Raw genomic sequence first — 15365 nt, 5'->3', positions numbered from 1 at the left:
GGCCTTCCACCCTCCCTGCTCACAGCACTGGGGTGAATCCATCAGCCCTACAGGACTGGGGGGGCAGCTGAACCCCCACCAACTGCCTGACCCAGAGGGAAACCATGGTGAGCAGCAGTTGCAAGAGCTGGGAGCCTCGAGCTTGACTGCTGGCTCCTCAATTCAATTATCTGAATGTGCCAGGGGTGCCGGGGCTTGTCCATCCTTCCCCTGGCCACCACAGGTCACCCTCCACAGGACACCCTGTCTCAGCCCCTCGGTTCTTACCCCCAGAGGCAGCCATGGCTTTGGACTGCCTGACACCCGGCCCTCCCTGTACCCCTGCCCTGGATCTGCTGGGATCTGGTCCCCTAGAGCTCAGGGACAAGGGTGGGACAGGGAGACAGAAGTGAGATGCTGGGACCTGGGGGAGGATGTCCCAGAGCCTGGAGCTCCAACGAGGCCACCAAGACCCGGGCAGCTGGGAACCCGGGGCCGGTGTGACCTCCTCTAGGTGCTGGGTCCTTCCTTGCCACGGGGTCATGTGGGAACAGGCTCTATGGATGGGCAGTGTGTGCGGGTCTGCCTGGCCAAGGAGCCCTGATCGTGGGCAAGCAGGGACGGTGGCCACCCTGCCTGACACTAGGGCACACCCTGGCCTCTACCTGGGTCCTGCACCCGCCACCTGGGGACCATGACCCCTCCGCCCTCCCTTTCCCCTTACAATCCAGGACAAAACAGAGAAGTGGGGACCAGCAGGCTTTGAAAACATAGAATATGACACACAGTATTATAACTTGAAAAGAACTTGAGGGCCAGCAACCACAACACACGTGCTCAGTTACATAATTTCATGTTCTTTCATTTTATTCTGAAAAGTCTTGAGGTAGGAATGAGTGTCCCCTTCACAGGAGAGGAAAACTGAGGCCCGGGAGGGTTAGTGACCTGCACAGGGTCACACGGGACAGGTGGCAGCCCAGGTCCCTGGTCCCGCTCCTGAGCCCTGTGCAGCGCTCTCCCCGGGACAGCCTGCCCTCCAAGGAGACAGGGCAGTCTGGCTGCTGTCAGGCCTCCATGGAGGGGAGCTGCGGGGGACCCGTTTTCCCCAGGTGAGTTCAACTCCCTCCAAGTTGCATAGCAGGTGGCAGCCACACCTTCCTGGTGGGGAGGACAGATGTCAGTGTGTGTGTGTGTGTGTGTGTGTGTGTGTGTGTGTGTGTGAGCACCAGGCCAGCCAGTTCAACTTGAGTCTCCCCTCTGGCGCCCTCTCCTGGACACAGAGAAGAGGTGCCTCCTCCCTATGGTCCATAGGATTACCCCAGTTCCCTTCTCTCCTCATATCCATCTTGGAGTGGCCCCACTAAGGCCCTGGCTGTGTTGGTCTCCTGACCATGACCTTTGCTCTCCCTCCTGGGAGGTCCCTGTCGCAGGGCCGAGTAGAGATGCCGCATCTAGACCCACGTGTTCCCCAGCCCGTCCAGGCTGCAGACCCCTCTTCAGGGGACAAATGCAGCCGGATTCTCCAGCCTTCCCTGCAGGAGGGGCCAGGTCAGAGCCAGGAGCCTGTGAGGCAGGGGCACTTGCTGGCTGCCAACTGCCAGCCAGCCCCTCTTGCAGCTCCTGGGCTGCATCTGCCCCATTGGCCCCGCCCACCCCCACCAGGCAGTCCTGTGCTGTGGGAGCTCTGATCTGTCTCCCTGTGTCACAGTGGCTCCTCTCTCCCCAGGGGAGGACACCCTGGGAGGGAGGGTGTTGGGGGTGGCAATCCCCCCTCACTGAGCTGTGGCCCCCCTTCAGGGGACTCTGAAGGGCCTTCAGAGCTCAGACCTGGAGCCCAGGTGGGATTGGGGAGACAGTCTTGACTTCAGCCTCTGCACCCCAGTCTGGGGTCAGGCTGGTCCTGCTGCTGAGGGGGGCTCTCAGCTGCCCTTCACACCTGTCCCAGGAGGGGCTGGCCAGCAGGTGGCAGCGGTGAGAGGGTGGGGTCTGCTGGCTCCCAGGACTTGAAGGACCAGCAGCCTGGCCAGCACACATGGGAGGTCAGTCGGAGGGTACATGGCCGGAGGGCCGGGCTGGACAGCTCTGGGGCCCCTGCTGCCATGCCTCTGGGACCCTCAGCTCTTAGTCACTTTCTCCTCCTCCTCCAGGGGGGCCGCTGGGACCCCACTGCCTCTGTGACTTTCTTCCCCAAGTTCATGGGGAAGCTGGAGGGGAGCAGAAGGCAGCTGAGGACACAGGGTCCCGGTGGGGAGAGGTCTGTTGTCCATCTCGCCCCGCTCCCCTCTGCTGGACAGCAGGGGTCCAGAGGCCGTGGGTGCTGAGGCTTTGTCTGTAAACAGCACCAGGCAGCTGGGGCCGGACTCTGAGCAGATTCCGTCAGGGGCTTCCTGGCTTCCTGTGAAGTACCCTCTTGGGGGCCTCTCCCCAGGCTCCTGGCAGCCAGGGACTGGGCGGGTGAGGAGCAGCCTCGGGTTAGGAGGTCTGAGCCCATTCGTGCACAAATCCTCACCCCCCAACCTGGCTCCAATCCAGACAGGTCCCCATCTTCACTTCTGTGACCTCCTGGGCTCCCTCGGGGAAGAGCTCCCCGACTCCGTAAGTGGCCTTAAACCACGCAGGCTTCCACGGAGGCTCCAGCCTTCCAGGGGGGTCCCTCCAGGGCCTAGCAGGGCTCCTGCAGATGCTGTAGCCTGTGAGGATGGAGAGGGATGAGGGGCAGGCTCCTGGGCTGGACCCCCCTCTCTTGGCCCTGCCCCCACTGCCGCCAGGTCAGCCAGAGGGGATGCTGCACTGTCCCCGCCTGCCCACCCTCCCTCATCTGGTGCCCCGCAGCCCCCCTGGGGCACAGGCGAGGACACACTGCCTGGGACCCACTGCCCTGGGAGGCCAGGAGCAGGGGCTCTACTCACTGCCCACGTGTCTCTTCTTCCAGAAGCCATAGACCGCGATCATCATCACAGGCACCGAGAGCAAGGACAGCACCCCCGCCAGCACAGTGGGGTTAGCATCCCGGGGCCTGAGGGGATGGGAGGGAGCAGGACGTGAGCACCAGGTCCCCCACCCCCTTCCTCAGCCCCCCCCCCAGCCACATCTTTACACACACAACACACACTTACACACACATGCACACGCACACACATGCACACACACACACACGAGAGGGGAACCCTGACAGCTGAGGGGAGTTGTGGCCTCTCTTCCTTGGGGACCCAGCTGCGGGAGAAGGCAGTGAGGCACTAGGGGTCAGGGGAGGACGTCCCAGGTGGAGGGAGCATCTCTTCACTTTAGCACTCCCCTCCATCTCCCCCCAAATCTGCTCATGGTGAGGACAGGACTCTCAGAGACCACACTGGTGACAGAGGGACCAGGGCTCTTACTCTCCTCATGGTGACAGAGGTGCTGGTGCCACCCCACCCCCCACTCCCACCCCCACCCCCTCTGCGTCAGAGGCTGGAGGGGCCCGGTCTGTGTTCCTGGCCATGTCACTTCCATGTACACCGCCCACAGCACCTCCATTTACTTTACTTTTTTTAGCTGGAGGACTTTCTCTTGCCACTGGCGCCCTCCATGCCACACATGGCTGGCAGCATTCTACCAATGACCAACAGAAGCGGGAATATAAACACGCCAGCTCCCTGGCACCCCAGGTGGCTGCTGGACTCTGGTGCCCAGAGTTCCCAGTGGAACCCAGCTCTGCTGCCCACAGAGACCGCCCTGGCTCAGCCTCTGCAGCCGCGGTCCCCTCCATCTCACTTCCCCGTGCTCTCCCCACGTCCTGGTCTCAGAGTCCGCTTCCGGGGAACCCAGATGAAAGCATCCCCATTTCCCACTCCCGGAGCCACCTCCTTGCCCTGTCCCCACCCTCTGCATCCACAAAGCCTTGTGCTGACCCCTCCCCTGCCCTCATTCCCCACGGCCCTACTCTATGTCCTGTGTCCCTTCTCCATATCAGCTCCCAGGCTCCCACCTCCCATCCAACAAGCCAGCCCGAACTTCAGGAAGGCGTGGAGGCTGGCTGTGACCTGTGCACCGTGAGGTGTTCAGGCACCAAGAACTGTTGCCATGCCTGGTAGCCTGTCACTCAGCCCCTGGCCCAGGGTACCTGATGGGCGATAATTTGTTGAGGAGCGACCTGCTGGTGCGGCAGGTTCTCATGGTGGGCGATGTGGTGCGCAGCGGCCAGGCCTCGGTGGAGACGGATGTGGGGGCCGCAGAGGCGGCTCTGGCATTGCTGGGAGACACGGTCACCGTCTGGGCCTTGTTCCTCGTGGGCCCAGCGGTGGAGGGGCTGGTGAAGCTGTAGCCTGTCACGGAACTCAGCCTGATGGTCCCCGAGGCCGGGGAGGGCACGAGTCTGGCCAGGGTGAGGACTCCGGTTGTGAGCATCGTCACGCTGGTGGTGAAGGGGGCCTCCGGGCCTGAGGTCGGGGCATGGCCCGTTGTGACCACAACGCCACTCTTGAGGATGTCGGCCAGCTGGGTGAGAGGAGTGCTTCTCTCGGCTGTGGGGACTGAGGACCAGACAGGGAGGAACGTTAGACGAGTTAGGGGCCCGGTGCTGGGAGCAGATCCCGGCAGCCCACACGGCTGCCTGGGTGCCGGGGCGAGGCCTGTCCTGTCTCCCCTCCTGACCTGGGGCCTAGGGTCTGCTCTGCTGAGTGACCAGGTGTGTTTCCTCGGAGGGTGATGTGAGGAGGAAGTAGGCCCAGTAGAGAAGGAAGAGACTTTCAGTTTCTTCAGCCTCCCTGCCAGGCCTCTGGGGCCCAGAGGACTCGCCTCTCCCCACGCCCCTCTGCATGTCACTTCTAGGCCCTCCTCATTTCTGCGGATCAAAGAGATTCCTCTGCTATGACCTTGGACAGGGTCTGTCCAGTGCTCCATCATGGGTGACTGGATCCAGAGGCGAGGACAGGAAGCATCGGAGGCCTAGATTCCAAAGGACGATGCAAGAGGCGGGTCAGACACCTCCCTTGGGGGCTTTCTAGGGACACCAGTCACACTACCCTCATCCATCAACCCAGCCCCTTACCCTCCCGTTTTCTAGAGGAACATTGACAGTAAGGTTGGCATTTGGATGGTGGGGAGAAGAGACTTGTAATGCTGGAGTGCAATTCTAGGGGGCAGTGTTGGGTCTTCCTCTGTAGGGAACAAGAAACATGGAGAGAGATGTCAGGGGACAGAGAGGGCTGCTGCATCCCACAATTGTGCCTGACAAGGATGCGTTCCTGCGGGCCAGGTGGTCCTCACAGAAGATGCCCTTTTTTCTGGGCAAGGTAACCCAGAGTAAGCGGCATTGGTGAGGGTGGGCATAGAGGAAGGGCTGACCTGGAGCCAGCTCTCCCACATCATCCTGCTCAGCAGTGGGCAGACCCTCAAAGGACTCACATTAAGTGCCCTGGGAGAGCCAGCATGTGGACACTCACTTCATAGAGGCTCTCAACGGTTGGGCAGAAAAGGAGTGGCATCCAACACTCTAACAGGGTCAGTGAAGTCACAGCCTTTGTTCCTGCCCCAAGGAGTTGGCAGGGGGAAGACCAGGAAAAGGTGACTAAGAGGAACCCCCTTCCCCACCTCCAGAGAGGAAGGAGAAAGACAGGCAGCAAGCTACTCCCCTTCCCCCATTTCAGGTGCCCTGGCCCATGAAACCTGTCTTCACAGGGGAGTAGAAGAGCGCATATATTGCTAGAAGATTCTAGTTTTAATTGGGCTGAGGATTTTTTATTTGCTAATGACTGGAAAGAAATGCATAGCTAGAATCTCCCAAAAATTGTCATTAAGAGATGCAAATTGAGATTTGACATAGTACAATGGTGGGGGAGGGAAGGATATGCTGAGAAAAGTAAAACTATTTCGTGTTTGTATCTCTATAAATTGAGACTTCAGTAAACTGGTTTCAGCCACTTCCCTGAGTCTAAGTTAGAACTAGAGAGAGGAGGAGTGAGATGGGGATCCACATCTGAGAGACAGTAGGGTCCCCAGTTCAGACCCAACAGAAGATGGGGATGCAGGTGGGTCAGGGAACAGGGAAGGGTGGGCAATGAATTCTATCATCCTTGCCTGTTTTTCCTGACTCTTTCACTGGCCCCTCACCCTCTCCTACATACAAACATGGGAGGACCTTGGGACTAGGTCCTTGGTTCTCCTCTCTTCGTTTTCTACACTCAAGGGAGAGCTTTTATATCTCCTTAAGTTTCTAAGAACTTTATTGAGATATAATTTACATCTCATGTAACACATCCATTTATGGTGTCAATTTCAACGATTTTTAGTATGCTCACAGTCATGCATGTGGTTATATTTTTAGTATAACCACAGTCAATTTTAGAAGTTTCATCATCTCAAAAAGAAACCCCCCACCCTGTAGCCGTTATCCCTCAGCCTTAAGCATCCACCAACCTACTTCCTGTCTCTATAGATTTCTCTAATCCCCTTGACTTTAAACTGTCTTTACAGAGACACTTCCCAGCCTCTCACCTGAGCTTCAGGCACATACATCAACTGCCTGCTTCATTTCTCCATGTGAGGTCCCGGGAGGTATCTTAATGGTAACGTGACAAAATAGAGCTCTTCACTTTCCTCCTCCAAACTAGCGCCCCTACCCAGTGCGTAGTCCCGCCAGCCACCTTGCTGATGCAATGGAACACCTTGTAGTCATCATTGATTTTTCGCTTTTGCTCACCTCCCACATGAGCAAATCCTGTCTTGCCTCAAAAAACGTACAGGGTGGGCAGGAGTCTGACCATCGTCGATTTGAGCCCCTCCTCTTTTGTCCATCTCCAGGGACCACATCCTACTCCAGGACACTGTCATTTCCAGCCAGGACACCCACATGCTCTTACCCTTCCACAGTCCATCCTCCACACAGCAGCCAGTATTGTCTTAAAGACACACACAACACACGCCACTAAGCTCTCCAGTAGCTATCATACTTAGAATAAAAAACTCCTTCATCATGGACTTCAGGGCTTCTGTTTGACTCTCCAACCTCATCTCCTATCGTTCTGCCCCACATCAATATGGGCCTGTCTATAAGGCAGGCCTGCCTTATACAGCCCTCACTCCTTCTCACCCCGGGACCTTTGCACATGCATTCTCTCCCACCCTCCCCCCACCCCCACCCCTCACCCCCCCGCCGCCAGGAATGACCTTTGGAGCACCCCCATTTCAACAGAGTTAGAAAGCTCTCATCATTTAGGGCTCTTCTTGATGTCATCTGCTCAAAATACATCAAAATAAAAGAATGTGATAAATCAGAAAGTAACTCAGTGGTGGGAGGAGCTGCTGAAGTCCCCTCACCACTGAGTTACTTTCTGGTTTATCACATTCTTTTATTTTCTTAAGAACATTTACTGTTATCTGCAATTATTGTCTGATGATATACTATTGCCTGTCATCTCCCACAGGACAGAATTTTTAAAAAATATTTTGTTATTGATTTCAGAGAGGAAGGGAAAGGAAGAGAGAGGTAGAATCATCAATGATGAGAGAATTATTGATCGCCTGCCTCCTGCATGCTCCCTATTGGGGACTGAGTCTGAAACCTGGGCATGTGCCCTGACTGGGAATCGCACAGTGATCTAGTTCATAGGTCAATGCTCAACCATTGAGCTATGGCTGCTGAGTGAATTGTGTCTGTTCTTGCTCACTGTTGGATACTCAGAGCCTAGAATAGTGGCCAGCATATAATTAGGACTCAATGAATATATACTAAACTGAAGAAAACAAAGCACAGAGAGTCCTGAGTTTGAATCTCTGCCACTAGCTGGCTCTGTTGCCTTAGACAAGGTCAGAGTCACAGTGGAGTTTTTAGATCTCATTTCCTTTGTCTATAAAATGGAGATGTGTCAAGAACTGTGAGAGCCCTACTGTGCAGTGTGCCCACTAATGGATTAATACTCTTGGTACGTCCGATGTTAGTGCAGGGCAGAGCAAGGGGGACACCCCCACCCTCCTGGTGCCCCAGAAGGCCTGCTCACCTGGAGACACTTCCAGCTGGAAGCCCATCAGAGGGTAGAGGATCCCGGAGCTGTTGCGCATGCACCAGTACCGGCCCGAGTCCTGGCGCCTGAGGGCCACCATGGTGATGTTGACCACCTTGGCCTGGGCATCGTCCTGTAGCAGGTAGCGCGGCCCCGGCGCCCAGACCCGGGTAAAACCAGGCTCACACTTCTTCCTCCTGATTTTGCACCAAACCTTGCCTTCCACATGTTTTTTGCGGTTCTTGTAGGAGCACTGCACAGACAGAGTCTCCCCTTCAAAATGCTGCACTTTGGAGTACACGCTCTCGGCGGGGACACCTGAGGAGACATGGTGTGTTGAGCAAGGCCCAGCAAGGGGGGGGAGGTGGCATCATGAAACTTGGAGGAAGAGGAGATGGGTATTGCCCTGCAGCCCTTCTCTAAGGGAGCTTCCTAGTCTGAGGGGGAAGATGCAGGCCGTGCCTTCAGGGAGCCCCCAACAGACAGAGCCCCTTCTTCGTGGTATTTTCCAGTCTGAGGGAAACATGACAAGCCCCATGTCCAGAGTCTTATGGGCAAGACCCAGGACGTGTCTTCAATAAGACAGACACATAGATGCAAGCGCAAGTCATCAGCTTATGACATTCCAGAGCACAATAACTTAAGTAGAAAGAAGATCCAATCTTAAGTTTTGAAAACATTAAGAGTAGTTATTTATTTTATAAACTAGAGGTCCGGTGCACAAATTCGTGCACATTGAGAGGAAATTAACCAGAAGAAATATTTTAATATCGTTATTTGCCCTTTCTCTATAATAGAGGTGTCAATCAAAGTCATGATCGACAATGCCAGATAGAAACACATGCATGCAGTTTGGCACCAGTGAGAGTTTTATATATAGAGATAAACTTGCTTAATTAGACCCGCTTTCTGATTTAGCTAAACTTTTTCCAGCCCAGTGAAGCCCCCCTACTTCTCTTTCAGGTAACTATCAGCAACACAGCAGTAAATATCAACACAAAGCAGATTATTATTGTAGGTCACGCAGGGAGAACAAAGGGTAAAACATTTAACTGCAGCAGTGTTTGACTACATTCTGCACAGTGAGAAAACCTTCATTTTCAAGTTCCACCATTTTTTACTTCTTTTCAGTCAAGTCAAGTTTCTAAACTTTCTAAATCTCCATTTTCTGGCTAATGTAAAGATAATAGGATTCTACTGAGTCTCCTATCTACCTACTACTCCAGGACTTCTGTGAGGATCAAATGAGATGACATTTGGTTAAAGTGTAAAATGTTTGCACCTGGCTATAAAGCAAGTCGTGTTCCTGAGCTGAAGAAACTACAAGGAGGCTAGTTTCTAGGGAGAGGAAGCCGGGTGTTGCTGCATGATGTCATTACCCGGCACCCACAGCCATTTTTGGGCTGGGCTGTGGGCCGCATTTTGCGCCATGTGGTCTCAGCAGCGTTGGCTGTGATTTGGTAGGCTGTCGCTCTGAGGTGGTGGCGGGGCCTGTGTCCACTTGGGGGAAGCCGAGTGTTGCTTTGTCAGCGCCAGGTCCATGGTGCCATTTCTTTGTAAATGGCCAGTGCACGTCACAGCAGCTCCTGCGTTGAGCGCCTGCCCCCTGGTGGTCAGTGTGCATCATAGTGACCAGACGGATGGTCAGAGGGACACTTACCATATTAGCCTTTTACATATATAGATAGGTTCACTATAGACATCTTTTAAATAGCAAGGTGTCTTGGTTCATTCTAGGTGGTGTTTAATTTTAAAATATCCTAGCTACATAAAACCCATAGATTAAATATGCCCCAAAGTGCATAGAGCCCTGGCCAGTGTAGCTCAGTTGGTTGAGCATTGTCCATGCAACAAGTGGTCGCAGGTTCGATTCCCAGTCAGGGCAGGTACCAGGGTTATGGGCTCGATCCCCAGTAGAGGACGTACAGGAGGCAATTGATCAATGTTTCTCTCTCATTGATGTTTTTTTCTCTCTCTCCCTCTCCCTTCCTCTCTCTCTCTCAGGTAAAAATAAATAAATAAATAATGCATAGAAACTCGCACCAGAGTGCAAGCCAGAGAATTCTACAGTTATCCACTGGTCACTTCCAGCATGTCGCACACTGTGCCTGGGGATGAGATATGGTCTGTGCACTTTATGATCCATGGTCGGTGGGGAGAGAATAGCACTAAGTCAGATGTGTCGAGTCAGGGGACAAGGAAGAGAGGAGCTTGGGTGGGGTCCCTCCACCCTTCTGCCTGCCGTAAGCCCAGCACTTGCCCCTTACCACCCCCAGAGCCTTCTGCAAACAAGCACAAATACACAAGTTACTCCCAGTAGGACAGAACAGAGCACACATTTGGAGTCTAAATAAACACGGTGAAAACTCTGATTCTACCACCCGAGCAGATCAGGTTGGTTATGAGAACTATGCCCTAGGACAGTGCCTTGAATACAGTAGGTGCTCAATGAATGCTTTTCCTTGAGTTGCTCCAGATTTCTCTAGAGCTATGATAACCAAGGGCCTGGCACCCAAGGGGACATCTGCCTCAGTTTCCAACCCAGCTGCCACAGTAGTGAAGGCTTGGAGTAAAGTAACACACACCATCTTTGAGCATCACTTTGTCCCACGCAAATTAACACAGTGACCCAACTCGAGTATGTGGTAGGTGGGAAGTTTGGGGGCCCCAGGATGGCTCAGCACAGGAGACACTCTTCTGCCCTGGCAGAAGGGGGGCCTCCCTGGGGGAGGGGCCTGGATGGGGTGACCTTGGGAAGGGTCTCCAGGGTACTGGGTTCATTCGTGTTCACCTTCCACCCCTCTCACAGATGGTGAGGAGTGGGTTTTGCCAACCCGCTCCATGCCCAGACCTGAGCAGGAAGTGGTAACTTGGTTGCCATGGCAACGAGGGAGGCAGGATTGGGTGAGCGCCCACCTTAAGGAACATTGGTGCCTGTGGGTGGGGAAGCCCTCAGGGATGGCTTTCCCTTGGGGCAGGGGGCAGTGGCATCAGCATTCTGAGAAAAAGTAAGTTCAAAGCACACACGCATGATGCAATGATTCCCGTAACAGCCAACAAGGCTTTTCTGACCGGGGGGGGGGGGGGGGGGGGGGGGGGGGGGGGGGGGGGGGGGGGGTGGCGGCTTTCTGAGTGAGGAACTTGAGTGTCCCCAGTGTCCCCAGTCAGAGGCCCCGAGGGAGCCCTGCAGAGTGGGTCTGAGCTCAGGAGACCTGGGGCAGCTTTGCCTGAAGCCAGGTATTAGGATGGAACCTTCTCCTTGGTCTCTAGTAAGGAGCTACTTAGGCTAGCAGCCCAACCTCCCCCTCGCCTCCTCCAACTCCACAGAATATGAGACAAGGTCATTGGGCAAGAAACAGCCAGGTGGGAGGGTCCAGCAAAAGGCAGTTCCCCACCCCCGGGCGCCCCCACCTTCTCACCTGAGACGCAGCCCTGGAGCCACAGCAGGAGCAGCAGCAGGAGCAGCGTGGGAGCCATGGCTCCATCCAGCTGCAGACAGTCACAGGCCAGAGGGGCCGACACCTGGGGCCCAAGGTTAGGGCCCCCGGCCGGTGCAGGATGGACCCCTGGGGTCAGCCAGGGGAGAACCTGGGCTTCTCAAAGTGAAGCTGCCCATTTAGGGAAGTGCGGAAGTCACGGGACCGCTGTGACCAGCCGACCGCAGGAGCCCCAGGAGCCCGCAGCGCCTGGGAGGGCGGTGCCGCGGCTGTTTCCGCCCTCTTCCTCGAAACTTCAGGCAGCTGTGGCTGCACCGCCCAGTCTGGGCCCCCAGCCCAGGGAGGGCTCACGCTCTCTGCATTCCCTCCTGGAAACTGGTCCAATAGTCGTGCTTCCTGCTCTGAGACTAGAGGCTGGTGTGAAGTTCTAGAACCTCAGGTACAGACTTCTCTGGAATGCTCTGGGCTAACACCGGGGGTAGGGGTCATGTGGCCAGGGCCAGGCATCTTGGACATTGCATTTTTCACAAACACACATTCAAAGGAGGTTCTTCTAAACTGACATTCATTCATTCATTCATTCATTCATTCATTCATTCATCCCTGCTGGATGCATTCATTCCGGATCCCCCCACCCCACCCCCGCGCTGGTCAGATCAGAACTGTCACTCCCGCTTACGCTTACAAATAACCTTCATGCTCAAATGCAGTCTTATTTTTGTCACAGTTAGAGTGACAGGAAAAAAATTCTAAAACTCAGAGACAAAGCTTTAGTTTCAGGGAGGGGCCTCTGTGCTCTCACACGTGGGGGCACATGTGCGCTCACACACACACATACACACATTCACACACACACACTCACAACCATACACACACTCACATATACACACTCTCACACACACAACACGAGCACACAGACAAGCTGCCTTTCCTTTTCGCTACATGTCTCCCTAGCCCTACCCTTCTCTCTACCTGTCCTCCTGCCCCGCCTACTCACCCACCAGCTCTCAGGAGACTCCTGCTCCCTCTTGCAGGCCTCCTGAAGCTACCCTCCCCCACCGCCTCCCCAGAAGCCACACCCCCAGCCCCTTCTCCCCCGGCTCTGGCCCCAGCCAGCACACAGGCAAGCCCGCTCCACTTCCTCCGCTCAACCCTATCTCACCGGTACAGCCACCAGCTCCAGCTATAATGACCCAGCATTTGGCCAAGACCCCGCCCTTCACCTAGTCCCCAGGGCTGAGAATCAAAGGCCACACTACGACAGCCAGGCGCTGTGTCATCTGCTCCTTCGGGTGTGAGCCCAGGACGATGCGTGCTCCCCCACTCACCTGTGCCGGCTTCCTTCCCCTTTGAGGGGATCAGAGCAAGAAGCCTCCGGATTGCATGGCCAGCCACAGTCTGGAACTGAGTTTGAGCCTCCAAGTCCCAAACCAAGGAATTTCTTACCTTTGCTGACCCCAAACTTTCAGTCTCTTAACTTACTCGTGGGTTCAGCCCTTCATTTGTCTGTTCTTACAACCTTACGTGCAATGGTGGTGCCAGGCGTGGGGTAGAGGAAGGAGACCCCGTTGCCGCTTCAGACCTCTCAGCTCCCAGAAGACCTGTCATGCTTCCCTCAGCCACCCTTCCTTTCAACATTCTACCCCAAGCCTCGGATCCCCGGATCCCCACTGGGAAGCCTCCCAACACACATGCTGTCTTCCTTCCTTCCTTCCTTCCTTCCTTCCTTCCTTCCTTCCTTCCTTCCTTCCTTCCTTCCTTCCTTCCTTCCTTCCTTCCTTCCTTCCTCCCATCAGCACAGTGAACACCTCGGTGGTGGGATCTCATTTGTCCCTGCTGGGAACCTCGGCCTGCAGTGGGCATTGCTACTAGACCCCTGCCGTGTGCCCCGTGCGCCCGCCCAGAGTGAGGCACTGTGAGAAGTGCCGACACAGCGGGGTTGAGGAGGGTGTAAGAACCCAGACCCTCTCATTCCTCTGACAGAGCTGGTGTAAACTGGATTATATGTTCTTTGAGGGAAATTCGGAAGAATTTATCAAAATCTCTAAAAATGTGTATACTTCATTCAGGCTTTTACTACAAAATAAAATTTTTAAATTTTTTTAAATTAATTTCAGAGAGGAAGGGAGAGGGAGAGAGAGATAGAAACAACAAAGAGAGAGAAGCATTGATTGGCTGCCTCCTGTATGCCCCCAACTGGGGATCAATCCTGCAACCAGGGCATGGGCTCCAACCGTGACCTCCTGGTTCATAGTTGATGCTCAACCACTGAGCCACACCAGCTGGTCATACAAAATAATTTAGTACAGCATGATATTTTCCTGTTTCTTTCTACAAGGTGGGGCAAAAGTAGGTTTACAGTTGTGAGTACATAATACACAGTGTTTATTCTTATATTATTACTAGAGGCCTGATGCACAAAATTCACGCAAGAATTTTCCTTCCCTTCCTTCCCTGGCTGCCAGCACCGGCTTCTATCCAGCACCCGGGACCCAGGCTTCCCTTGAAGCCTCGGCTTCGTCTGGAAGGACCCCAGGTCTAATCAGCATATTACACTTTTATTATTATAGATGTATTAATTATTGTATTGTTTTCCATACTAACAGCTGTAAACCTACTTTTGCCCCACCCTGTATTTCCATTAAAAAAAAAAAGTGTCATTTACATAGAGTAAAATTCACTCTTTCAGTTGGAAGTGCTGGGAGATTGGCAAATCTGCAGGGATGTGTAACCACCACCATAATCAAGATATAGAAACCTTCTGCACCCCTAAAGCTTCCTGGGTCCCTTGGTAGTCCTCCCCTCACCCCACCCTCGGTTCCTAGCAAACACTGGCCTGCTTTGCTTTTTGTCCCCTTTTCAGAACGTTATAAAACTGGGCGATAGCAGCCCTGCCAGTTGGTGGGAGTGTCATCCCAGGCCCTAAAAGTTTGTGGGTTCTGTTCCCAGTCAGGACACATACCTAGTGTGCAGGTTCCATCCCCTTAGGTTGGGGCATGTACAAGAGGCAAGCAATGATGTATCTCTCTCGCACCGATGTTTCTCTCTCTCTCTCTCTCTCTCTCTCTCTCTCTCTCTCTCTCTCTCTCCCCCCCCCCCTCTCTCCTCTCTAAAATCAATAAAAGCACATCTTCAGGTGAGGACTTTAAAAGAAGGAATGCTCTGGATGGCAATGCTCATGGTTAGATCATTGCCCTGCATACTGGAGGGTGGGGGATTCGAATCTCCATCAAGGGCATGGGCAAGGCAAGTGCCTGGGTTGCAGGTCCAATCCCCGCCTCCAGCAGGGGTGCGAGTGGGAAGGAACCAGTCAATGTACCTCTGTCACATCGGTAACTCTCTATCTATCTCTCTATCTATCTATCTATCTATCTATCTATCTATCATCTCTCTCCCCCCACCTTCCTCCCCCTCTCCCCTCCCTTCCACTCCCTCTAAAATCAATGGAAAAAATATCCTAACTCCTTGAGTGAGGATTAATTTTTTTTTTTTAAAAAAAAAGAATGATACCATATGGCTTATTTCACTTAGTATAATGCATTTGAGATGTGTGTTGAGTGTTTTAGTAGTTGGTTCCTTTATATTATGAAATAGGATCCCATTGTATGGACGTACCACAATTTATCCATACCCCAGTTGAGGGACATTCAGGTTGGTGTCTAGCTTTGGATTATTCCAGGTTAAACCACTATAAATATTTGTACACAGGTCTACAGAGATTTACATTTCACTTGGGTAAATAACTAGAGTGGAATTATTGGATTGTATGGCAAGATTACATTCTTATTATTAAAGTTTGAGTGCTCTTTGTATATTCTGATGTATTCTTTAATTAAATATGTTTTTTGCAAATATTTTTCCAAATTTATTGTTTATATTTTTTTATTATACTTAGTATACTTCAGGAGCAAAGGCTTTTAATTTTAATGAAGTTCAATATATCATTTTTTGACATACTTTTCATGTCATA

General features: G+C 53.5%; 1 protein-coding gene across 1 annotated transcript; it reads right to left on the bottom strand.

Annotated features, from left to right (window-relative positions):
- Nucleotides 1-865: 865 nt before the first annotated feature.
- On the bottom strand, nt 866-11641 carry TREML2 (triggering receptor expressed on myeloid cells like 2). Its single transcript, XM_036318400.1, has 5 exons — nt 11378-11641; nt 7956-8276; nt 4082-4490; nt 2889-2995; nt 866-2669 (listed from the first exon to the last, which is right to left on the bottom strand). The coding sequence occupies exons 1-5, from the start codon at nt 11433-11435 to the stop codon at nt 2485-2487; spliced, it is 1080 nt and encodes a 359-aa protein (XP_036174293.1). The 5' UTR covers nt 11436-11641; the 3' UTR covers nt 866-2484.
- Between the last annotated feature and the right edge of the window lie 3724 nt (nt 11642-15365).

This window comes from Myotis myotis, unplaced genomic scaffold, assembly GCF_014108235.1.
Source record: "Myotis myotis isolate mMyoMyo1 unplaced genomic scaffold, mMyoMyo1.p scaffold_m19_p_7, whole genome shotgun sequence".
Taxonomy (NCBI): Eukaryota; Metazoa; Chordata; class Mammalia; order Chiroptera; family Vespertilionidae; genus Myotis; species Myotis myotis.
Note: the sequence above shows the minus strand (reverse complement) of the source record. Positions and strands in the feature narration are given on the sequence as shown.